Source organism: Macrotis lagotis, chromosome 8 (genome assembly GCF_037893015.1).
Source record: "Macrotis lagotis isolate mMagLag1 chromosome 8, bilby.v1.9.chrom.fasta, whole genome shotgun sequence".
NCBI lineage: Eukaryota > Metazoa > Chordata > Mammalia > Peramelemorphia > Peramelidae > Macrotis > Macrotis lagotis.
The window spans coordinates 59,218,475-59,244,520 of record NC_133665.1 but is presented as its reverse complement, the minus strand read 5'-3'; the positions used below and the strand labels follow the sequence as shown (position 1 = coordinate 59,244,520).

Sequence of the window (26,046 nt, the reverse complement as noted above, 5' to 3'; positions counted from 1 at the left end):
TGCTTCTATTTGCTGTATAAAGTAGTTCAACTGTTCCAATAGAGTTGGTTGGGTTGTTTTTTTTTTTTTGTCCTTCATTCTAAAAGAAGACCATGATATCAGGGAGGTGATAAACCTGACTTACAAATGAGTTGGATTTAATTGAGGTAGGGCTGTGCAAAATCACCAGCTTCACTTTCTCCTCTGAAGCCAAATGGTCCCAGGATAGATCAGCATGACTGAATATGGCCCTGAATGCAGAGGGAAACCTTGTCCTAAAATGTGCAGATATTCTCTTCTTGTTTCAAATCTTTTTATGGAAGTTTGTGAGGGTTATTGGTGGTGGAAGGGTGTATGTGAGGGGGGAGAGAGAGAGACCTACTCCATAAGACTTTTACTAGTTTCTGGACCAGAACTAATAACTCAAGGGAATATAGCAACTAGGTAGAGTGAATGGAGTATTGAACCTGAAGGACAAAGACCTGAGTTCTAATTCTGCCTTAGATACTTCCTAGCTGTGTACAAATCATTTAACCTCTGTTTGCCTCGGTTCTCTCATCTGTAAAATGGGGATAACAGCATCTACCTCCCAAAGTTGTTATAATATGATGAAATAATTATTTGTAAAGTGTTTTGTAAACCCTAAAGTGCTATATAAATTATCATCATCATCATTATTATTATTATTTATTATTATTCACCAAAGCAAGCAACTGGGCTTTTCAATTCTCTTTCCTTGTGGCTGTGGAACATGTGAACTATTTTGAGCTGGTGGGAGAAGGAACTTGATCTCTCTCTCTTCAGGCCTCTCTGCAGTGTTGAGCATATGAATCAATAGAAAGTCCTCCCCTTTCCCTGCAAGAGACATTCCTTCTCAAATCTTCTTTTTCCTCCACTTCTGGGTCTTGACCTGATTCCTGTAAGTACTCTTTGGTGAATGGAGTGTGCCTGGTTCTTCCAGACAATCTTAAAATGTTGCCAGTGTGGCATTAATATGCTTTTACTCAATAGCCCAAGGTCTGGGATTCTCTCAAATTGATTAAAGACTTGTGGTGGGGTTAGAGAAAAATGCCTCAAAACCTACTTTATATACTTTGTGATTGCTCTGCCAGACTGTAGCCTATGATTTGTTTCTTGGGTTCAGTTCTGGCCTGAGAGGACTTTGACTCAGACTGGGGAATGCAGTCTCCCCAGGAGACTGGAAGGTCAAAGAGGCTGCTTCCCTCCTTCTCTTCCAGAGTTCTTGGGAGGGGGTGGTAACCTGGAAGTGACCCAAGTTCCTCATTGGAGATTTTGCCTTTTGGGGAGGGGTCTCTTTAGGGTGGTCTTCCAGGGCCTTTGCCTGGCTACCCCAGAAAAAACAATGCAATCCAAGTTGAAGGTCCGGCCCTCGGGTGTGGCCTAAATTAGATGATAAAGGAAGGAAGATTCCCTTTACAATGCAAACAAAAATTTACAAAGTTTGTGTCCAACTGATCTCATCACCCCCTAAGTCCATGTTTCTCTGCATCAAGACCTGTTAATTAATGATTATGTGATTATATCAAGTGAAGTGAGAAGAGAAACTTCCTTATGCTGATTATATTCCTATCCTTTTATGATTACATTAATTGATAAAGAGGGTGGACTTCTTTCACCAGAAGGAAGAACTCTGGGATATCACTGGGAAATATCCATAGCTATGATCTTTGCTCCTCATCGAAAGGGAGGGATTTGATGGTTGTTCAGTCATTTGTGATCCCGTGTTCCATCGCATCCAAGGCAATACTATTTGTGAGATTTTTCTTGGTGAAAAAAAAAAGGTGGTGGTCCTTTAAATCAAATAAAGGCGGGGAATGGGTGGGAGAACAAGGGGTGTGATTGACTTTCCTTTCCCCTTATAGTGTCCCCATTTTTGCCTATTTCTGGTAAGGTGCTGCCTCCATCAGCCTCTTTTAATCCTGCACCCTTGATAATGAGCTAAGGAGAGCTCCTGGTTCTAGCTCCTACCACAACAATGTGGCGATAGTGGTGGCAGGAGCCTCTGATTACTCCTGTTGAGGGGAAGGTTTTTTCCCCTTCCTCCCAGAGTACTGTCACCATCTGTTGCTCAGTGACCAGGGCTAGTCCTTCCTAGCCAGAGCCTTCTACCTGAAGCAGTCTCCCTTCTCTCCTCTTTCCCAGTCAGCTCCTGACAAACCTTTCAGACCTAGTCCAAGGAAAGAAGGAAACAAATATGTATTTATTACCTACTGTGAGGGTTTCAGAAACATAGTGCTAAATTAGTCTACCATAGGCCTCAGTTTCTATTTCTCAAGAATCAGGTGACTGTGAGAACCCAGATCATGTCACCCTAACCACATAAGGTGTAAACAAAGACTAACTTTTCCTGGGAGAGCTTAGGTACACTCCCCTCCTCTTCAGACCATCCAGTTTGGCCAATTGTTGTGTAAGGGTCAGCAGAAAAGAGGAGGGGGAATGGGTTTTTTAACGCTGCTTCAGCTTCTGTAATTTGGCTTTTCATGATCTCTCATAGAGAGTTAGGAACTGCCCCACTTTTTGCAAGAGCCAAATTAAATTTTAACTCTTTGCTGCCACTTTGAGAGGACTCCGAGTAGTCATTTTGGGTTAGGGTTTCAATACCCTGCACACTACTATGTAGTAAGCACTTTACAAATATTATTTCATTTGACTCTCATAACTCTGAGAGGAAGGTGCTACCATGATTTCCATTTTAACAGTTGAGAAAACTGATGTAGACAGATTAAAGTTTCTTCCTTCATAAAACTTTCCCTGATTGCTCCAGCTGGGGTGGGGAAATAGGAGAGGGTCTCTGCCTGCTCTGAATGCTCAAAGCTTTTTTTTTAGGTTTTTTCAAGGCAAATGGGGTTAAGTGGCTTGCCCAAGGCCACACAGCTAGGTAATTATTAAGTGTCTGAGATCACATTTGAACTCAGGTACTCCTGACTCCAGGGCTGGTGCTCTATACACTGAGCCACCTAGCTGCCCCTCAAAGCTTTTAAGGTTAAAGGTATGTGTTTCAGACATGGTCTTCTCCCTTGCTTCCCTCTTTCTTGATAAAAAGATCACAGGAGCATTGAATTTAACTTGAAAGAAACTTAGAGATAACCGGAGGGTCCCTTCATTTTTTACAGATAAAGGAAATGAGGCATAGAAAAATGACTTGTCCAGGGTCACACAGCTAGGAAGTGTCCAGGAGTGGGATTCAAACCACTGTTTTTCTGACTCCAAACCCCAAACCATTCTGGGACACTTTGAGGACTCAGGACACCTACTATACTTCTTCCTGAGATGTTCAGGGACTTTTTCACTCTTCCCCCTACCCCTCTTGGGTTATACAGGAGAGTATGGGAGAATAGAATAAAGGATTTCATTCAGGGGGACCTGACTCAGCTCTTATATCAACAGCTCCTTATAACCCCAAGTTGGGCTTGTTTGGGCTGGACTGGTCCTGGGGCCTCTCTGGACTTTAGAGGAAGCCGACAAAAGCCACACAAAGCCCCTTTGCTTGAAAGAATGAAACACTTTCTTGGAGTTCAGCCAGGGGAGGCTCAGGAGTTGTCCTGGCCTCAGGTGGAGGGGGGGAGGAGCTCTTGGAGATTAGGGGAGTTTAGACAGAATGAGGAGCCAGCCCTTGGGTTCTGTGACCTCTGAGCTCCTTGTGCTCTGGGATTCAGAATGGCCATATTTCGCTCATGTCCCATTTCTTGCATGGTCCTGCCTGGGGTCCCTGATATCACACAGGACTGCTTCCTACAAGAGCTGGCAGGGGAAGAGTTTCTTGACACAGGGTGGGAAATGGCAGTCTTCCACCCTATTGTACAGAGACCCTAACCACAGCCACTAACCTGATTAGGTCCACTGTATGTACCTGGAAGGAGAGTCTCCTCTGTCAACTTTGACCATGTGTACTCAGGCTCTGAAAATCATCTCTTCCCGAAAGAGGGGGGTAGCCCAGGGTTATCCCCAATTTATTTTTGTCACACAAGGAAGTTGCAGGACAACTTTATTATTTGCCTTCTAGCTCACCTAGACATTTACCCTCTTCCTCCCAGAATCACCCTCTGTCACGAGGCCATCGGGAAAGAAATCAAGGTCTGGTGACTGTTGATTGACTCAGAGACACTGACCCAGATGTAAATACTGACACAGACACACAGACACACACACACACACAGACACACACACACACACACACACACACACACACACACACCAAACAGAAAGATACAGGCACACAACTACGTAAGCATACCCACAAATGCATACAAGAACGCAGAAAAACATAGGTTGCTAAATGGGTAAAGTGGATAGAGCACTGGCCCTGGAGTCGGGAAGATGAGTTCAAATCTGGGCTCCATTTCCTCCTCTCTAAGATGATGATAATAACAGCACCTGCTTCCCAGGGTTGTTGAGAGGATCAAATGAGATAATAATTATAAAAGCAAAGTTTGACACATAATTCTACGTAAATATTAGCTATTATTACTATTAGAATTATACACTGACATACATTTTCTGTAGACACATACAGAAACACACATCCAGTGGGGGTTTTTTATGATTGCATATGTGTAAAGCTATATTCATCCTTCCCTTCCCGCTTCCCTAAGATTGTTCAGTCAACAGGAACAGGGACTGGGTGGACTAGGAGCTCTGGTGAAAAACTTGACTTATGAAGTTCCCTTTCGCAATAGAGTGTCCTCCAGGGTCCTTTAAGGTTGGAGTTCCTTCAGAAGTTCACATAGATCCTAAGTTGGTTCTACTCTCCTATCCTTCTGAAAATCATAGAAAACCTTCATTGCCAAGGATTACTCATTACACATACTGAAAATATACTCATGGCCTCTCCCCCAGTTATTATCTGTCACCATCATAGTGCCAAATCAGAGAAAAGAAGATGGGGGAAGAAGAAAATGGGCAAATTGGGAATGGCTTTCAGATTTCTTCAAGTAGCTGAAAGCTTGTCATGTGGATTTAACTTCCTTCAGCCTCAGAAGGCACAGTTTAGACCAGTTAGGAGATACAAGGAAGGAGATTCCAGAAAACAAAAACAAAAGTCTAGGTAATCTTAGGGTTGTCCAATATTGGAGTGAGGGGGTGAGTTCCCCATCAGAGGGAATCTTTCTGTAAGCATGGATTACCCTTCTTTCTGAAGGGTAATGTACAGGAGAGGAAGTTGACCCTAGAAAAGAGCTCAGATAGGGGGAAGCTAGATGGTGCAGTGAATAGAGCACTGGCCCTGGAATCAGGAGTACCTGAATTCAAATCCAGTCTCAGACACTTAATAATTATCTAGCTGTGTGACCTTGGGCAAGTCACTTAACCCCACTGCTTTGCAAAAAAAAGTCCAGACCTAAGGAGTCAGACATTCACTAGGCAAGTCATAGCCCTTCTCTGGATCTCACTTCTCTATTCAATGAAATGGAGATAGCAACAATTACTCTTACCTAGATCATGGAAAATCACAGAGTGCTATAGAACTATACACAAGTGTGCTATTATTAAAAGTCAATAAGGATTTAATAAGTGCTTACTTTAAGAAGTGCTGTGCTGAAGGTGCTATGCCCTTAATTATATGACTCTAATAGTTATTTATCACTATAATTACCTAGTTGTTATTATAATAATTATTCTCTTTTCTTTTTAACTTCTTTAATGGAGTTCAGATAGAAAGAGTCCTGAGACAAATCACTGTCCTACAATTATTCGTTTATTTTTAATGTTCTCCAGACTATTGAATAGATAGGTAAAATGACTACTTTTCACCTCTGCCTATGGAAAGTATCTTCCCAGAGCAGACAGGATGATGGGGATGAGATAGTTGTTATTGTTCTTTCCTTTCAGTCATGTCTGACTCTTTGTGATTCCATCTGGGGTTTCTTGGCAAAAGTATTTTGGTGGTTTGCTATCTCCTCCTTCGGCTCATTTTACAGGTGAGGAAACTGAAGCAAACAGGGTTAAGTGGCTTACCCAGAGTCACAGAGCTAGAAAATATCTGAGGTCAAATTTGAAATCAGGTCTTCCTGATGCCAGGTCCAACATTTTATTCACAGTGCCACTTAGCTGCCCCAGGGATGATATAGACTTCAATCTGTTCCCCAAAGGAATTATATTTCACAAGTTTTTCATTCCATGATGTTTGAAAAGTTCTAACTGCTCAGTTTAGTGATATCTTTAAAAAATGTTGTTCTTAAGTTTTTAAGGATTAAGGTAATATCTGGGTATTTGCGGACAACAGTTTCATTTATTATAACTCTCCAGGTCCAGTAGGATTAATTTGTTGAATTCTCAAAATATCTTGGAGTCTCTATTGGTAGTTTATGAAGGATTGTGATTTTTCTGGTGTATAATTCTGGCTACCTGAATGTATCTTTTTAGTTCTTTAATAGGTGCTAAATGTTTGTGACCTGCAAAAACAAGTTTTCTCCTGATAATCTGCTCTGATAAAAATTCCGGCTTTTTGAAGATAGTCTGTCAGTAATTCCTGGGAGCAAAGGTTTCTTACCACTTATCATAAATCCCTCAGTTTCTGTTGTCAAATCTGAATGACTCAGTTGTTTAATGCTTTAACATTAATCTACCTATTGTCAGTTGAGTTCACCTTGCCACAAAAGCTCTGTCCAGAAATAAAACCAGTATTAGTTACATTCAATAAATTCAGTGACATGAACTCATCACAAGCCTTTACCGCAATTTTAAGATATATCTGTTTCTTCCAGAAGTCTTCCTGTAATTTATGATCTTGATTGTGATGTAATCTGGGAACTTTCATGAATCTTTTACTCCTTTTTTGAAAAGGAAGTGTTAATGTTTCTAGAGATACTCTAAAATAGAGAGAGACTATTTGACTGGGCTCATAGGAGAAAGGGCACACTCACCTTTCCATGTGCCCAAGCCCAATCATGCCCAGTCATTGATCTCTTTAGCCCTAGAGAATTCTAGCTTCTGATAACTGTTTAACTTTCCTCACACTCATTGGTTTATTAAATCTCCCAATGCCAGCCATTCAGGGATAATTTTTAATTATAGAAAATTAAATAATGGCTCTCAAGTCTAAGGGGGGTCCTCCAAGAGGATGAAAGAAAGTAAAAGAGGATCTTAATATACAAAATGATTCAGAGGTATGGGACAAGTAGTTTATTTCTATATAGAAAGAAATGCTAAGCATAGAAGAATTATAATGAGAATTAACAGAATTAGTAGGACTCATTAAACCAAAAACTACAGTAACAAAAGGACAGGAAGCTAAACAGGAAGTTATTGGGATTGTTCAGAAGAGGGAATGAGGGCATAGGCTAGAAAAAGGATGGCCAGGTGAGTGAGGGGAAGGGAAGGAGGAAGGAAACTTGAGAAATGTTGGTAGAACTGATTATTCTTATCTACAGAAAAGATAGAGAAGGAAGAGTCAGGGATGATTCCACAGTTGCAGAAGTGGGGCTTTGGAAGCTGCATCATCCTTTCTGGTCCTATTTTTTTGTTCCCCAAAAGAGGGAACTAAAAGCAATTGATCATCAAGAAAGAAATATTTATTAGAATGGAAAAGACACATATTTAGTTAGCATTTTATACTAAGTAGAAGGGTAAAAACCTGTAACTTTAAGATCATTTAAGTAGTAGTAAGCAGTAGGGTGAAATTTAACTCAGGCTCTCTAACTCCAAACTGAATTTTTATACATAAGTATTTTTATTGAAAGATTTTGTTTGAATCCATCATAGAAACACCCAGACATGATCTGAGTTAAATTCCCTTCAATGTACAATCTCTTCCCCTCCCTAAATAAAACAACATAAAAGTGCTTGTAACTGAGTTAATGCAATCTTTATATTTTAGTCCTTTGCCATTCTTTAAAAGAAAAGACACTGTATATGTTGCAAATTAGTATCAACACTGTCTGTCATTTTGTTGCCATTTCAAGTTGTCATAATTGTGCATATTATTCTTTTGGATATTTGTTTTCACTCTGTCTCATCTTATTTTTAAAAAAATGTTTAATGTTATTTTGCTTTCAAACAAAATCAGCCTTCTTTCCTTTTTGCCTCCCCTTTGCCATTGAGGAAATAAAGAAAAGAAAATTCTTGTTATAAACATGTATTGTGAAATAAAACAAACTCCTTCCTTAGCCAAGTTCAAAATAAAAAATAAGCCTCATTCTGTACTATCTATCATCTCTTTCTCCAGAGGTGGTCTGCCTCCCTTCATACAAGCCTTTCCAGCTTTCTTTCACATTCATTATTACTTAAGGAAAGCTAATATTCAGTCACGTTAACCTATCATGGTTTTTTCAGTCACTCTCCAATGGTCATTTCTTGTTTATTGCTAATAAAAATAACGTTGCTATGAATATTTTCATATGGAGAGGTTTTCAAATTTTGTCAAATAATCTCATTGAGTTGTAAAACCAAAAAATGAGACCAAAAGATATAAAAAAGTTGAAACTTTTCTCAGACTAATTACAAACTGTTTCTCCAAATGATGAGACCCATTCATAGCTCTACCAACACTAAATAATTATGCCTCTTTTCCCATATCCCTTCCAAATTGGATTTTTTCCCCTTCTTTTACTATCTTCACTAATTTGATGGGTGTGGGGAATAATTCTTTTTTTTTAGGTTTTTTTTTTTGCAAGGCAAATGGGGTTAAGTGACTTGCCCAAGGCCACACAGCTAGGTAATTATCAAGTGCCTGAGACCAGATTTGAACCCAAGTACTCCTGACTCCAGGGCTGGTGCTTTATCCACTGTGCCACCTAGTTGCCTGGAATAATTCTTAATACTAGAGATGTGTGCCTGTGTCTTTTAAATTGTGTATCCGATTTTTTTTTTTTTTTGCAAGGCAATGGAGCTAAGTGATTTGCCCAAGGTCACACAGCTAGGTAATTATTAAGTGTCTGAGGTCTCCAGAGCCGGTACTCTATCCACTGCACTACCTAGCTGCCATGATTTTTTAACCAAATATATGTTGCCCAAATATTCCACCACCCACTTATTTTCTACTTTTCTTTTCTTTCTTTCTATAGCATTTATTTAATTTGTGAAAAGGCTTTAAATTTTTTGAATGAATGAAAAAAATATTAATTTCTTTGTGGAATAGTGGATAGAGAGCTGGAGTAGATACCAGGAAGACCTGGGTTCAAGACCCCATCTCTGGCACATACTGTGTGGTCCTGGATAAGTCGCTTCCATAAATCAACCTCTTAGTTCTCTAGAACTCTCTAAGACTGTAAATTGCAGCAAAAGTGCTGACTTACATCATCATAAAGGGCTTTTTTATCTGAGAATTCATGATACCAATGACAAATACAGTTCATTGGAGGTACAAAAACAATCCAGGAGTTTATATTTGAATGGCAGGGACAACATGTATTTGAGGAATGATGGCCAAGGAGTGGTATTTTTGGTTTGGGAAAATTATTGGAATAGTAATGGAGCCACAGGGTAATAGATTGACACATCCTTTCCAGTAGTAAGTGGTACAATGGCTAGTATGGAAGACATGAGTTAAAATCCAACCTCAGACAACTTACTGATAAGTTACTTAACCATGTTTGCTTCTATTTCCTCATGTATAAAATGAGCTGGAGAAAGCAATGACCAACCTCTCCAGCCAAGAAAACCTCAAATGGGGTCACAAAGAGTCAGATATGACTGAAACAACTCAACTTCCAGTAGCCATGGCAGATTTGATCTGATTCTGATTTGGGGACCAAAGACAGGTAGGACTAAAAGGAGAAGGTGGGAGAGTAAAGTATAACAAATCTAAAGCCAGATTGATATAGTTGGACCCACATGAAGCTGAAAATATTAAGTTCTTCAGGACATGGGTTCTGGTTTAAATGGCAAGGGGCTGGCACAAAGAGAGAGATAGAGACAAACAGAGAAAGAGTGTATGTGTATATGTGTAAAAGCAAACATTTCATATCATCTAAGTAGTCCATTTTTATCATGTGTAATATTCTCTGTGTCCTATGGGGTTAAAAATTCATTCTCCTAATCATAGTTGTGTTAGCACCCTCCTATTCTCCTTTACCCTTTACAGGTTATAATTCAGTATTCTTTTTTACTCTATTATAGCTGTCCCTGGCCCAGGTCTCTGAAAACAAAGAGGGATTTTTCTCTCCCACTGAGCCACACCTGGAACAGTCTCCTGACTCCGAGGCTCTGGAGGACTTACAGGTCATGAGGAAGGCATCCCGGAGCCACCTTCTGGGGATTTTTGGCCTCCAGCCCCAGGCAGATCTTCCCGGTATCTGACTTGAGGTCAGTAGGGAGGAGCCAATCAAACTGGAAGCCACTTGTTAGCCTGCCAGGAGGCTGTCCTCTTGGACCTGGCCCCCTCTGACTCCATCTATTTAAGATTCAGATTCCCAGAATTAGACTCGCAGACTCCCAGACTCCGATTCACAGATTCGCAGAGCAGGATGAGCAGGACTCAGCCCGAATCTGTTCGAGGGATAGGATTTGTATTGGACAGACGTGCTAAGGTACTACTCGGTTGTCTGCTACCTATCCCTATCTTACCAGTTTCCATTTCCCTTACATCTGTGGATTCTCTCTGTATACTCCAGTTCCTCTATTTCTTCTCCCCTAGCCATCCCTCCGCCAACTAGGGCTCCCCTTTTTTCCTCTTTTCTGCATTCTAGTCCCAGCGTCTCTCTTGTCAGATTCACTCTCATTCCTCTGACTCCCACTTTCTCCTCAAACCTAACTCTTCTCTCCCCATGTGAATCTCACCATTCTCCCAGCCTTCCCTCTCTCTGCCTTCTGCCTCTTACTCCCATCTCTGACCCATTGGACTGACTCTTTTTTCTTATCATCTTCAGCACCTTGCTCCCCACAGTCCATCTGACTTTTGTGACCTGAAACTCTTTTTCTTCTCCCCTATGCCCCCCCCCCCAAGTCTTTATTTCCTTTTTTCTATCGTGGCTTCACTCTTCTCTCTAGGCTTGGGCTAGGGATGTGGTAGAAAATGAAGCTATGGGGGAACTGGGGGAGGGTAGTTAGCCCTCTGTACTCAACACTGTTATAGGACAGGAGGGATGTTCCTTAGGATTAGGAGGGGTAATGCCAGAATCTGTTGAATCCCTTTCTCTAGATGTTCATCCTCTCAGTGTTTTGGTCTGATGGCAGTGAAAGTCTCATCTACAGGACATTCCAGGAGTTCCGCAAATTCCATGTGAGAAACCAACCCAGTCACAGCCCATGGGACTTTCAAGAATCATCCCCCTCCTCCTGGCTGATCCTGGGATGTAGACTCATTCTTGGGGCTACCCAATAATTCCCTTGAACCTAGAGGATCCTTTCTGGCCCATTAGGTTATCCCTTCATCACCTAATTTAAATCCTTAAAAGCACACCATAAACGCTGAATTTATTTTTATTTATTTATTTAATTATTCCCCCCCCCCCCCCCAGAAAAGACTGAAAGACACCTTTCCCTTGGAGGCAGGTTTGCTGAAGAGTTCAGACTGTATTCTTCCCAAGTTTCAAGGTGAGGGGACTGGTGATAGGGGTTAGGGTAGGAGGGTGGGGGAACTATTTGGCTGAGGAAGTCTTCTAAGCCCTGGGTCAGTCTGAGAAAGGGTCCTGGGACCTTAGGGTGTGGGATCCCAGGGGTAAGGGCAAATAAAAATGAAGAAGGGAGTCAGGTTAAGGGCTGAGGGGAGTAGGGGAACTGGAGTTTCACAAGGATCCCTGTTCTTCCTCTAGATGGCTCAGTCCTTCTTCCCAGCAGAAGAACACGAAGGGGACTGGTCAGGTTACGGATGCTGGAAGACTATTCTCAAAAACTTCTGGGGGCCACAGAGGTGATATCTCAAAGTGAGGTTGTTATTGCCTTTTTCCAGTCCCAGCCTGGAGACCTGGTGCCTGACCTGCCCCAGAACAGGTGTTGCTTTCATTGCCCACTCTGGGAAACTTTAGGGTTTGGGGAGTTCACAATCTGACTGGGAGAAGCAGATACACATAAAGAGGGGATTGGGGGAAGCTGAAAGAAGGGAGAGAAAGATCCTCATGCGCTGCTTCAGGAAAAGGTTTCTTGGAAGAGGAGTGATTTAAAAGAAGGGCTTCAGAATTTTTTTCCAGTTTTGAGAGTCCATGATTCTGTCTTGGGTAGGAATTCCCTCTACATTCCTCTGTATATAATCTTACATCCTCTGCTTGTCAAAGCTTCCAGTGACAGGACACTCTTCCATCTCTAAGCAATCCTATTAAATTCTTAAGAATAGTTGGTGAGAATTGATCTCCTAGTACTCACTCTCCCGCATAAGACTAGTGTGGGTAGCAAACTTTGAGACCTGGGTTCAAGTTCTGCCTCAGATCCATACTGAATAAGGGTTGATGCTCTTATACTATAAAAGTTGCTGACCTCTATTATTATCAGGAGTTTTTTTATGTCAATAAAGTCACAAGTTTGGGCTCCAACCTTACCCTACAGAACAACTCCCCTCGGTAATGGGGAGGAAGAGTTGGAAATGGGATTGGATTAGTTTTGAGGAATGAAAAGTACCAAGCTAAGATAGAGCCACAGCCGGAACAAAGGCCTAGATGAGGATGGTGAAGAATGTGAAAGGGATAACCCTAAGCTGGGAAGCCCAAATGCCAGGCAAAGAACAATGGGAGGAGCTGAGATGGGGGTGGGAGTTCTACCTCGGGTACTGCATGTAGAAGAGGCCCAATTCCAGAGGATAAAAGTTAACCTGTCTTGTCTGTGTCTTACCTTGGTTATCTTGGGCTTTTCCTCAAAGTCTGGTGATCATGCCCTCCACTTGGGAGAGGTCACAACAGAGTCCAAAGAAGCCCCTGGCCTCACAGTCAGACATCCACATCCTGGAGACCCAGACTTTCCGATGCCTAGACAGCTTCAATACTCAGGACACCAAGGGCAAGCCCTTTAAGGCTGAAGTTGGAGAAGAGCTGGATGTGTTGCTTAGAGAACCCACAGGTGGGAGCCCTGGGGGACTGGAGTTGGGGAAGCACATGGAGATGATTTAAGGATGGGGTTTCTCAGCTCTGGATTCGGGTGGGGGCACTTCGTGTTGTGGAGATGCTAAAGAGATGAGAGTCTTAGCCCTAGGAAATAGGGACACTGAGGGACAGAGGCTTTAGGTTGCTTTTTTTAAAGGGGGGAAGAGGATAAGAGCAAGATACTCAAAATGCTGGGAATTAGTATTTGATAAGGAGGGTATGTCCGTCTGTGCCCATGCATACAAGTCAGAACCAATGAGTAGCTATCCCCATATGTCCAACCTATTCCCTCTTACTTATTGAGTTTTAGGGGTGGGGTTGGACTTACATCCCTGTACCATGTCCCACCCTGGCTCCCCAGGTTGGTGGTTGGTGGAGAATCAGGACAAGCAAATAGCTTGGTTTCCTGCACCCTACCTCGAAGAGGTGTCTCCAAGGAGATGTGAGGAGCTGCCCCAGATGCCCCGCAGTGGTGAGAGCCCCCTTATTCTGGTCTGGACCCACTAATCAGACAAAGGGAGGGGAAGGAAAGGGGGGAGGCTGCCCAGCGACCAGGCTCCAGCCCCGAGCTCAGCTATTCACTAGCTGATTCCGCAGAGAAGCCACCTCCCCATTTCCCCATCCGTAAACCGGCTATCTCGAGGGCTCTTCCCGCTTCGAGTCCCAGGACTCTGTATCCCTGGCTCCATCCTCGGGCCTGGGGTCCAAGGCTGCGGCGGGGCCAGGCAGCGGGTGGGAGGTGACGCCCCTCTCGCCCTCCAGGGCTGCTCTTCTGGACCAGCGGCGCTTACGAGAGCAGTCGGGAGGACGAGCTGTCTGTGCCCGCGGGGGCCCGGGTCACGCTGCTCCAGGCGTCGGAGCGCGGCTGGTGGCGGTGCAGGTGCGGGCTGCAGGGGCCGGGCCCAGGTGCGGGGATGCGGGCTGCGGGGGCCGGGCCAGGTGCGGGCGCCCTCCCCGCACTCAGCGATGTCAAGGCTGCACCCCTGCTCCCGCAGGTACCGCGGCCGGCAGGGGCTCCTGCCCGCCGTGCTCCTGTACCGCCCGCCGGACCCCGCCAGTGGGCTGGACGCACTCCTGACCGCGGGCCGGACCCTCCGAGAGCCCGAAGCGTCCGGCGGAGCCCAAGCCGAGCCGCCCCACCCGCCGCCCGCCGCCCGCCGCAGCTCGGACTGCAACTCGGAGGGCGAGGCCCCGGCGCCCCCCGGCCCCGCGGTGCCCGCCCGGCCCCCGAGAGGGGACATCCTGCGCCGATGCTGCTCCGTGACCCGCAGGGCCCTCCTGGGCTCCGAGGCCCCGAAGTCTCCCGGGCCCGGCGGGGCTCCCGAGCCGGGCTGCCGGCCGCCGGGCCCCCTCCCTCCCCGGCCTCGCCCCTAGGCGGCCCCCCCACCCCGAAGCCCCTGCGGCTGCCTTTGTACGAGCGCCTCCTCCCTGCGGGACTGTCCGGAATGCTTTTTGTTATTTACAAGGAACCTCTCCAGCCGGCCAACAGAGCCTGCCTCCCCACCTCCAAAGTGAAGGCCGGGGGGGACCCTGGCCCCAACTTTGTTTCTGCCCCAGGTGTGACCTTGGGTCTCATTTGCTTCCTGGGGTTGATGACGGAAGCACTGTAGAAAAGACCAGAGTTCAAATCCCACCCTGCTACTTTCTGCCCATATAACCTCAGTCAAGTCCCTTGGTTCCCTGGGCCTCGTGGTCTCTTAGGCCTCTTCCAGAAAGATCTGTGCCTCTGAGCTCCTGGAACCTCCAAGCAGGCTTCCCCATCCTGCTTTACAGCCTGTATCCCATCTAGAGTATGTCCTCTCTGAGCCAAGGGCCTGGATCACAGATTCAGAGATGTCATTTAGCTTAACTTCCATGTTTGTTTAAAAAAAAAAAAAGGCACAGACCCATTTAACTCATTTGTTTAAGATCACACAGAAAACTCTCTGCCACTGAATCCAAAGACCCATCTGCCATCATACTCCTTCCCCCTTCTCCCTAGCTGTGACCTCCCTCGGGGCAGGTCAGTTCCTGGATCTCTCCTCACAAAGCAAGGCTCAAGTTCAGATTGGAATTCAGGGAATGAAAAATGGGCAGCAGACATATCCATTTACCACCCCATCACCCACTGGGGTCAGGGAGTTCCATCCCCAAGTCTGGCCCATGTTTCAGGAACATCAGAAACAAGAATGCTGTGGGTGTGCTTGGGAAGGTGACCCCTTTGATCAAGGAGGTGGGGGGGGTGTGAGTCCTACATAAGGGAAATGTTTTTGAGATTTGATAAACTTTTATACTAAATGCTGTTACAAAGTTTGCAGGGCTGGGGTGGCTGAAGTCTCAGGTAGCTTCATCGTCTGCCATAGAAAGTCCAAGAACATAGCCGCCTGCAGCGTCCGGCCTAACCGCTGGAAGTGTCGCTCTGAGGAGGAAGGCAGGGGAAGAAAGAGGTGAGGGCAGAGTCCCCTCCAGGCTGAGCCCCTTCCCTCCCACCCGCCCCAGGGACCATTCCCTAGTGCAAAGGCTAGCAGTAGCTCACCAGTGTAGGGCAGCAGGGCCTCCAAGGCAGCCCGGGCTCCCTCATAGGCCAGCAACTCTTCAGGGCTCTCGTGGCGTAGCAGGATGCTCAGCACAGCTTGGGCTTCGTGGCAATGGCGGGAATTTGTGTTCCATGTAACAGAGAATCTCAACAGGGCTTCTGTGAAGTGGCCAGAGAGGGGTCAGGGACCAGCTCAGACTCCCTCCTTCCCCACCCTATAAAGGCCCTGCTGGACACTGACCTTTCTGGTCCCTCCGGAGCCTCAGTACCTTTTCCTCTAGCTTCTTGGGACCCTCATTATCCTTCAAGATGGCTACATGGGGTAGGGAAGGTGAATCAGAGGAAGAGGAGAACGATGGGGATTTCCACCATCTCAACCTCAATCATTCCCCTAAGCAATTCCACCCCTTCCCTTCTGGTACGTCCAGTCCTTTCAAGTCACTGACCTTTGACAACTGTCAACACAGTGTGTGGCCTGTCCAGAGAGATGGCCAGGCCCAGGGCCCGAAGGTACTGTTTCTCTTGGAGCAAGTTAGAGAGTTCCTGATGCCTGAGGGGAGATAGAGTCAGTGAGGAAGGGCTGGGTAAGGGACTAAGATGTGGGGGGAATGATTTTAGAGGCCAGGGAGGTTCTGGGATGGACTGGGGGGATACTAAGGATATTCTCCCTGGGACTTACTTCAGGATTTGTTCTTCCTGACGGGCCTGCTCTTCTGCCAGCTCTGTCTCAGTCACATCCTGGAAACAGAGTCATTCAGCCCAGAGTAGGAGTGACCAAAAAGATACCTCCCACCCCAGGAGACAGGTCTCTCACCCACCTTCCAGAGGAGGATTCGAGCATCACTGGCTCCAGTCACAACTGCTTCATCCTGCCAGTTGCAATGCAGCCCCCACACCTTGTCCTCATGCCCATCCAGCGTCCTCACACATTCGTTGGTCTTGATAGTCCAGAGTTTGAGCAGGCCATCTGAGCCACTACAATGATTAACAAGGACCCTACATCAGAGCCCCAGGGCAGGACCTCCCAGACTAAGATTCCTGCCCTGGGCCCCAGATCCCAACTAACCTGGATAGCAACTGGGTCCCTCGGCTCACAAAGGTCACTCTCAGCACTGAAGCATCATGACCCTCAAATGTCTAGAGATGAGAAGGAAGGGGATGTGGAGCAGAGCCAGGACAGAGGCCCAGCCTTACTCTCTGGACCCAAGGGGATGGGAGTAAGGAGTATTACCTTCAGGCAACTGAAGTCCTGCAGACCCCAAAGCTTCAGGGAGCCGTCAGCTGAGGCTGTTACCAGCACCTGGTCCATGGGGGAGAATTGAACACACCACACACCTCGCCGGTGGCCAGAGAAGACACCCAGCAAGGAGAAGTCAGGCAGGGACCACAGCTTAGCTGTTCGGTCCTGGGAACCCGATGCCAACAGTTTGTCGTTTGGAGATATAGCCACACTGTTAATGTCCTAGAGAGGAGAAGGGAAGCTGTAATTGGGGCTGTGCCAGTGACCGTGGCTCCTCTCAATCTCCAGATGATGGAGAGTCTCTTGTCCTGGAGTTACCTTGTCATGGGCCCGCTGGGTAGCCTGTGCCTGAAGGGGAATGGGGTCACAGTTGGGATGTTGGGTCATTTTCTTGGTTGTCACTGCCTCAGGAAGAGGCCACAGCTTTACTGTACAGTCCTGACTCCCAGTCACCAGGAAGGCCTCCTTCAGTCTGAAACCAGGAAAGGAAACAAATGCAGAATTCATGAGGTCTTTTGCCTCTCCAGCTTCCTCTCCATTTCCACAGCCTTCAACACCAACCCAGGTCACCTATTCTCATCCCAGAACTATTGCAGTAAGCTCCTAAGTCATGTCTCTGCCCTTAGTCAGTCTTATACTGTTCTCATTCTTTAAAGGATAACCACAATAATAGTTAGCCTTTAATTAGTGCTTAAGAGTTATAAAATATTTTATAAATATTATCTCATCTCAGCCTTACAACAATCCTAGAACTTAGATGCTATTACTATTTCTATTTTACTGATGAGGACACTGAGGCAGGAGAGAGGTTAAATGACTTGTTCAAGATCACACACAGTTGGTATGTGTCTTTGGGCCAGGATTTGAATTCAGGTCTTGATGAGTCCCAGTCTAGCTCTCTTTTTCTACTGCTTACTCTGGCCTCAACTCATCTCTTTTATTTTTGAAGTCCCTTCCTCAAATTCCTGGATTTTTGTCATTTGGGCAACTCACTATTTCTAAATGCAGTTGCACTTTCCTGGCTGTATCGCTTTATTTGAATAGCTTCTTTCCTAAGATGCCAAACTCCTTCACCTCCTCCCACTCTGTTAGGCCCGCCCTTTTCCCTGACAGCACCAGGCCACAGCAGCTTTACTCTTGGTCCCCGTGTCTCTCCTGAGGCAGGGGCCAGGGCTTCTGGGCAGTACCTGGAGCAGCTGATGGTGCCTATGCCATGTGTGTGGCCACTGCCATGGGCTATGCAATGCACCTTCCCAGTCACATTCATTTTCCATACACGTACACTCTGGTCCTGGGATAGGGCAAGGAGAGGAAGTGATGAAGACTAAACATGTGAAATCTGGGTAGTCCTCCCTTCATCTCCCTGTTCCTTACCTTGGCACAGCTGACAAAGAGTCGGCCTTTCCGGAAAACATCCAAAGCCATGATTATGTCTGTGGGAAGAAAAGGAACTGAAATTCAGAGGCTTAGATTCAGAAGGGACCAGAAACCTAGTTTAAACACTTCACTTTACACATAAAGAAACTAAGGCAAACAAAGGGGAAATGACTTGCCCAAGGGCTGCACAGATGGCAAACAGAAGAACTGGGATATGAATACAGGTTAAATTTCATGCTCTTTTTCGGCATTAACAGGCAGCCTTGCCAGAGTATCTCCCCTAACTTCAGTTCCTGCTACTGTTTAGACAGAGAAGTTTTTTTTTTAGGTTTTTTTTTTTTGCAAGGCAATGGGGTTAAGTGGCTTGCCCAAGGCCACACGGCTAGGTAATTATTAAGTGTCTGAGACCAGATTTGAACCCAGGTACTCCGGACTCCAGGGACGGTGCTTTAATCCACTGCGCCACCTAGCTGCCCCTAGATAGAGAAGTTTTAAGGACTGGAGAAACCTCTGGAGTCCTGGGTCAGGAATTATAATCCAGAGGAAATGAGGGTCAAAGGCAACAGAAGAATTAGGAGGCCAAGGTTTACCAGTATGCCCGCACAGAATCTGGCAATTGGATGTTTCCAGCTCAAACACTTTCAGTCGGGGGCTATTTGTGGCAACAACAATATGGGAATCTTCAGGACCTAGAAACTTCACATCCAACACATCCTCGTTGTATCCAGCAAACTGGGTAGGGAGAGAAACAAATTCATGTCAGAAATACCATCCCCTACCTACTTTAGAATACAGGAAGTGAGGGGCAGCTAGGTGTTGCAGTGGATAGAGGACCTGAGTTCAAATCTGACCTTAGACACTTAATAATTACCTAGCCATGTGACCTTGGGTAAGTCACTTAACCCCACTGCCTTGCAAAAACAAAACAAAATAAAAAATACAGAAAGTGAGAGTGGTGTCCATGAGGACCAGAAAGCACCCACCTGTTTGTGAAGATGAAGGGTGTGGGCCTCATAAAGGAGGATGTTGTGCTCAGCAGTGACAGCTAGGATCAGCCCAGCAGCTGGGACCAGGGCACAGTGTGTGATCTCTCGCCCAGGGCCACCTTCTCCCAGGATAGGTTTCTGGGTATGCACGCAGTTCCCAGATTCAACTTCCCACACCCGGAGAACTCCTAGATCAGACACACATATACATGAGAGAGACTTCAGACATGGAGAGAAACTATCAGAGATGGAGAACTGGAAACAGACAGAGCTTGTTGGGGGATAAAACCCGGGTACCACCAATCTTGGAGCCTCCTCTCCTCTCCCCTCCCCACCAGAAAGCCCCCACTCACCTCGATCTCCAGCTGTGAGTAAGTGCAACCCTGGGGTGTTCACACCCAGTGCAGGAGCCTCCTCTTCTGGAAGTAGCACCACAGACTCCACACTCTAGGAGAGAGGATCAAGAGAGTCAGTCAGTCACTCACTCACTCTGGGTCTGATCCCAGGTGTCTCTTCCCCTCCCACCTGCCCAGACCCACCTCAAAGACAGGAACTGTCTTCACTGATGTCCGAGTCTTCAAGTCCCACACAGTACAGATCTTGTCCCGGCCAGAGCTTCCAGGAAAATATGTGAGCCCAGTCAATCCCTGAGAACGCTCAGCACCCATCCCAACTCCTTGTGTACAGAAAAAGGACCCTGCCCTTCCCAAACTCAGCATCTAAATACAGGACTCTGAATCACTGACCTGACCATGGTGTGGCCATCGTTGCTGAAGGCCAGTGAAGTGACTGTGCTGTAATGACTGCTTAGCATGGCCAGACAGGCTCCAGCCTGAAGACCCCAGACACGAATTGTGCAGTCCATGGCAGAAGAAAAGAGAAGGAGTTGCTCAGGGTCTGGATGGAAGGCCACAAGGCTAGGGAGGATCAGACAGGGGGTCACCTAACTCTGACTCCTTCCAGCCCCAATTCCCCTACTCCAGCTTTGATGACCTCATCTGAAAATGGGTTGAAATCAGGACTTACTGGACAACTCCAGGAGAGCCACGTAAGTTGTGGGTTCCATATCTTCGTTCTATATCCCAGACACGCACTGCTCCATCACAGCCACCTGAAGAAACAGAGAAAGAGAGAGCATTATCATGGGGTTAGGGAACAAAACGAGAAGGAATATAAAGGTTTGGAACTCAGTCCCCCACCAAACTTCTGGGGATACATCTTGTTTTATTGTCATTCATTCCTCATTAAAGCCTGATCTGGAATGACTGCCATCATCCACCTCCTTCACTCTTACTCACTCAGGTGAATGGACCTGGGGAATCACACAACAATCTGGACAAGGTCCAGTACAAATTTATTATCAAGTCTCAACTGGGACTTCACATAGCAAGGTAATCCTTGTATTCTCTCTCTCCTTCTCTGTCCCACTCCCTACAGGGGCTCTTCCAAACCTCTTCAGTCCTTAAGCTGGCTCCTTCTCCCCTTATCCTGCCCTAGGGGATGTCAATTCATTGTTTTCAATGAACTCCTTCTTTCTTTACCTCTCACAACCCTTTGATATCATTCCCTATTCTCTTCTGATGAAAAAGTGGATGTTCTCTTTCAGCCCCCTCAAGGCCAACTTTGTCTTTTAAATATAGATCTCAGATTTCATCCTTTTCCATCTCCTTCAGCGTAACCCTTTCCCCTACTTCAATCTCTTTATCTACTGGCTCCTTCCTTGATGTTCACAAACATCCCCAAATCCTTCCTAATTTAAGAAAACTCTCACTAGATTCTACCATCCCCTTAAGTTCTTATTCTATACCTCTTCTTTTTCCAGTCAAACTTCTGGAAATTGCTGCCTACACTCTCTCCCCCCTCATGTATTTTTTATCCCTTTAAAATCTGGTTGCCAAGCTTATTTAACTGAAACTGCTTTCTCCAAAGCCTTCACTAGCCTTCTGATTGCCAAATCTGAAAGCCTTTCAGACTTCCCCACTCCAACCCTCACCTTTCTGAATTCTACAGCAAAGGCATTGCTGACCACCCTTTCTGGATATCATCCCTTCTCTCTTGATTCACCAGCTACCTTGTTTGATCTTCCCTTCTTAGTCTCTTCTGCTGGCTCATCATCTATACCACATGCCATGATGATGAGTGTTCCCCAAGACTCTAGCCTATGACCTGGGATCTTTTTTCTTTACATCCTTCCTCTTAGTGATCTCACTGGTTCACATAGATGTATTTTTTTGTTTTTAGTTTTTGCAAGGCAATGGGGTTAAGTGCTTGCCCAAGGCCACACAGGTAATTATTAAGTGTCTGAGACCAGATTTGAACTCAGGTACTCCTGACTCCAGGGCTGGTGGTCTATCCACTGTGCCACCTAGCTGCCCCCACATAGATGTATTTTTCATTTCTCTGCTAAAGACTTTTAAGATCTATAAATCCAGCTCTAGTCACTCTTCTGAGGCTAATAACATATTGATTGTCTTTCTGTTATATATTTTGTGGATACCTTAAATTCACTGAATCCAAAAGAAAACTACTAATCTTTGCATCCTCCACTTGTCCCACTTCTGAATTTCCCTTGGTAAGGCCAGACCAAATACAGTCCTCAGGCTGCCTCAGTTCTACATGAAACCTTTTCCAAACTCTCTAGCTATTAGTTTCTTCTCTCTGAAATTATCTTGTGTATGCCTACATACTGTCCTCCCTGACTAGTCCTGAAAACAGGACTTCTGTCTCCATCTAATACAGGACCCAGCACAAACAAATGTTGACTTATTACCTGTAGCCAGCAGTGTGGATGTTGGGTCAAAAGCCATGGAGGCCACCGGTGCTGTGTGTACAGCCTTCCAAACACGTGTGACATTGCCTTCACGCCAGGCCCACTGAGTTAGCAATAATGCGCGACTTCCAGTCACTAAGATCTGAGAAAGAAGGCATAGGGTTTAGGATCAGATTCCTTTATCACCTTCTTTCTCCTCTGTCTCCCTTCCCACCCCCTCACACACCTCATTGTCGGGGCTGAGATCAAAGGCTGTGATGTTTTCTTGGTCTTCCTAGGGAACAGAGACAGAAGAATATGACACACGTTGTAGAGAGATGTAGGAAGGAAAAGGAATGAATGTGACATCAATAATAATAGGTGACATTTATAGTGCACTTTGGGTGCCTAGATGGTTCGGTGGATGAGTGCCAGGCCTGGAATCAGAAAAGCCCTGAGTTCAAGTCTAGGCTCGGACTAGCTGTGTGATCCTAATGCTGTTGTCTTAATTTCCTCACCTGGGCCATATCAAGCTACTCCCCAGTATCTTGGCCACGCAAACTCCAAGTTTGAAAAGCTATCCGGGTGGCGCAGTGGGGTCAGGCAGACCTGAGTTCAAATCCGACCTCGGACACTTAATGACCTAGCTGTGTGGCCTTGGGCAAGTCACTTAACCTAACAAAAGCTGGGATGCTGGCCCCTAGCGCCCCGGCTGTCCACTCCAGCTCACCTGCTGCAAGCTTCTCACCAGCTCCCCGGACGCCGCGTCCACGACGTTCACTCCGGCGCCGCAGGCGCACAACAGGAGCCGCCCGTCCGCCGAGGCCTGGAAGGGGAGGGGGGCGAGTCGGGGCGCGGGCCCCTAGCGCCCCCCGGGGCGCCCCGGCGCCGGCCTCCCGCGCGGCCCCTCCCGGCCCCCGCCCCGGGCTCGCACCTGAACTTTGCCTCCTTTGTAGAAGGGCTCGATCCGCCGCTGCACCGCGTAGCTGCGGGGACAGGAAGGCCGCGCTGGGGGGACGGCGGGCCCGGGCGGCCCCGCCCCTCCCCTCCCCCGCCCGGCCCGGCCCTGCCCGCGACCCCTCCCGGCTGGGCCCTACTCGACCCGCGTCTCACTTGCTCTTGAAGCGCAGCCCGCGGGCCCCGGTTCCGGCCGTCTCCGCCATGCCGGCCCCAAGCGAAGCCCGGCCTGCCGCTGCCCGGCGACGGCACGCCGGCGCCGACACGTGCGACCGGATAGGCGGTGAGAAGGGCCCCGCTTCCGGCGCGCCATGATGGCGTCACCGGGCGACGTCACCGGAAGCGGGCGGGCAGGGTTCTTTCCGGAGGTTTTCTCCCGGGTGACGCGCTAGGGGCGACTCGTGAGAAGCCCCGCCTTCCCAGGGCTGCGTTCGGAAACCGCTGCCTTTCAGCCCCCGCCGCTAGGTGGCGCTAGAGCGCGGACTGGGACACGGGCGACCTGAGTGCGAATCCTGCTCTCTAGGCTAGTGCCTGGTGCATGTTGATTGTGTGATTTCTGGGCAGATCGGGGTTGTTGGGAAGCTCAGATGAGAGCAGGCCTATGGAGTCTCTGCCAACCTTGACGGATCACAGAAACGCCAGCTGTCTCAGTCTCACAGGTGGGAGGGGGCTTGAGAGGCCGGAGGTCAACCCGGGGCTAGCTCTGAGCTCGCCCCAAGAACGCTCTAGTGCTCCGCTCCCGCCTAGGGACAGTCAAGATTGCTGGCATTGACTTCTCTCGTCACACTCAGCCTGGATCAACGGACACCATGGAAACCATGTAAAGTGGACAGACTGCCTTCTGGGGGGGGGGGGGGTTGGGGAAAATTGTGAAACTCAAAATCTTTAAAGATAAAAATGATAGCATTGATTTGGTTTTTGCGGGGCAATGGGGTTAAGTGACTTGCCCAAGGTCACACGGTGTTAAGTGTCTGAGGACAAGTTTGATATCACCTCCTGACTCCAGGGCTGGTGCTCTAGCCACTTCAGGACCTAGCAGATCGGTACCCCGGAGAACCCCGAGAGAACTTTGGATGAAACATGCTACCCTGCTTCCTCAACAAGTGATGGATTCAGGGTGCAGATTCAAATTTTTATTTGGTGGTCAATGGTGGGATTTGTGTTGCTAGAGAAATGATTGTTTTCTTCTTATTTTAATAATCAGTTTTTAAATTGAGATTAAGATTGTCCCTTCCTCTTTCCTCAGAAATCAACTGTGTAATTCAGCCAGTCTCTGCAGAATATTGATGAGGTTGTCCAAATTGTTGGGATACAAAGAACAGCTTACAGATAATCTAGTTTAGGCAGGTTCTCGCCCTTATGAAACATGTCCCTAACCCTAGAACTTCCATTTCAATTTAGGGAGATGCAAAGTAGTAGGATATCACATAAACCCACATAATTCATCAGCATTTCTTTTTATTACCAGCAGTGAGAGAAAAATGCCATTAAAATTCTAGACTACATAAAGATACTTGGAAAGCTACCTCCCAAGACAAACCCAGAAACATGAATACAATTACAAAACACTTTTTACACAAATCTGAAAAATTGGAAAAATGTCAGTTGCTCATGGGTAGGTCAAGGTAATATAAAAATGATCATTCTAATTATTCAGTGCCATACCAAACTACCAAAAATTATTTTGCAGAGGTAGAAAAAATAATTCATCTGGAGAAGAGAAATGTCAATATTAAGGGAATAAAAAAATGCCAGGAATCTGGCCTAAAACTATTTAAAAACAAACAGTAGTCAGGGCAGCTGGGTGGTGCAGTGGATGGTGCAGTGAATAGAGAACTAGCCCTGAAGTCAGGAGGACACCAGTTCAAATCCTACCTCAGATAATTACCTAGTTGTGTGACCTTGGGCAAGTCACTTAACCCCATTGCCTAGCCAAAAAGCCAAAAAAAAAAAAAACACCAAACCCCCAACAATCATCAAAACTGTCTGGCACTGGCTAAGAAATACAATTTAGGGTGATCTAGTATATGAAGGGGGAAAACCAATAAGAATTGTTTTGGGTAGAGATAAGATTCTTTAGTTCAAGGTTTCTAGAGACCACTGAGTCTCCCCATTAGGTCATATTCTAGTCAGGAGGAACTGAAAACTTTTTGCTCAGGTCCTTACTGTTTTATTTCCACCCTGGGGATATTTCCTTTTCCAAATGTAAGCATTCAGTGTTCTCCAGGAGGCATCTTTGTGCCACTGACCTTTATTATTCACTATCCATAATTGATTTTTAATTACCCAGAAACTATATCTTGGATTTTTCATCACAAGTTTTTTTTTTTCAGAAGGGGAAGGAGAGAGAAGTGTATTCTTTGCTAATTTTTCACATAATATCTTAAAAATTGGAGTGATGGAGAAGTTATCCCATTCCATTGTTAGGAAGCTACTCCTTAAACCAATTACCCATATTATACCTTCTTTTTTTTTATTAATTTTTTATTAAAGATAGTGAATTTTACAATTTTTCCTCCAATCTTACTTCCCTACCCCCCCCATGGAAAGCAATCTGTCAGTCTTTACTTTGTTTCCATGTTGTATCTTGATCCAAATTGGGTGTGATGGGAGAGAAATCATATCCTTAGAGAAGAGACAAGAATTCTAAGAGGTAACAAGATCAGACAATAAGATATCTGTTTTTTTCTAAATTAAAGGGAATAGTCCTCTTGAACTTTGTTCAAGCTCCACAGCTCCTTAACTGGATACAGATGACACTCTCCTTTGCAGACAGCCCAAAATTGCTCACGATTGTTGCACTGATGGTATACCTTCCAATCACTGATCCTAGGTAATCAAATCTAATCCTTCAATGCAAAAATGCAAATACCTGAAGAATGATCATATCCTTCCCCCACCTTGACTAGTGAAACCTACCTTCCCCTAGGAGGGGAAACAAAGTTCCTTTATTGTGCAGTTTAGTCTAGTGTTCATGAATTTACTAAAAATATTTGAATAACATTTTCAAAATAATTGATTCCCTTTTTAATCCTCTGTATTTTATTTTATGCATTTAAAAACATTGAGGTTTTAGATTTCACCAGACTACAAAGGGAGTCAATGAAACAAAAAAGGTTAACCTTGCTTGCTTTACATTTCATCCAACATTATGGGGCAATTTCAAGTCTTTTCAACCTCTTATTGGTCACCCCAGAATTGTATGTCTTCCTCAGACTACACCATACACTGTTTTAACACTCCTCCAAACTCCAATCATGGTCCTGAGGATGGGCATG

General features: G+C 46.0%; 2 protein-coding genes across 2 annotated transcripts; one reads left to right on the top strand and one right to left on the bottom strand.

Annotated features, from left to right (window-relative positions):
- Positions 1-10,320: 10,320 nt before the first annotated feature.
- NOXO1 (NADPH oxidase organizer 1) lies at positions 10,321-14,318 on the top strand. Its single transcript, XM_074198997.1, has 8 exons — positions 10,321-10,463; positions 11,075-11,155; positions 11,394-11,469; positions 11,688-11,865; positions 12,725-12,921; positions 13,306-13,416; positions 13,707-13,824; positions 13,940-14,318. Exons 1-8 carry the CDS (start codon positions 10,401-10,403, stop codon positions 14,316-14,318), a joined length of 1,203 nt encoding a protein of 400 aa, XP_074055098.1. The 5' UTR covers positions 10,321-10,400.
- Positions 14,319-14,811: 493 nt separating this feature from the next.
- Positions 14,812-23,063, bottom strand: TBL3 (transducin beta like 3). The gene is made up of 22 exons (XM_074197217.1): positions 22,925-23,063; positions 22,746-22,797; positions 22,542-22,637; positions 22,059-22,106; positions 21,833-21,974; positions 20,089-20,173; positions 19,809-19,979; positions 19,602-19,677; positions 19,416-19,509; positions 19,060-19,250; positions 18,667-18,808; positions 18,074-18,132; positions 17,887-17,990; positions 17,018-17,171; positions 16,691-16,921; positions 16,526-16,596; positions 16,278-16,434; positions 16,139-16,197; positions 15,906-16,009; positions 15,701-15,772; positions 15,460-15,618; positions 14,812-15,342 (listed from the first exon to the last, which is right to left on the bottom strand). The coding sequence occupies exons 1-22, from the start codon at positions 22,972-22,974 to the stop codon at positions 15,227-15,229; spliced, it is 2,433 nt and encodes an 810-aa protein (XP_074053318.1). The 5' UTR covers positions 22,975-23,063; the 3' UTR covers positions 14,812-15,226.
- Between the last annotated feature and the right edge of the window lie 2,983 nt (positions 23,064-26,046).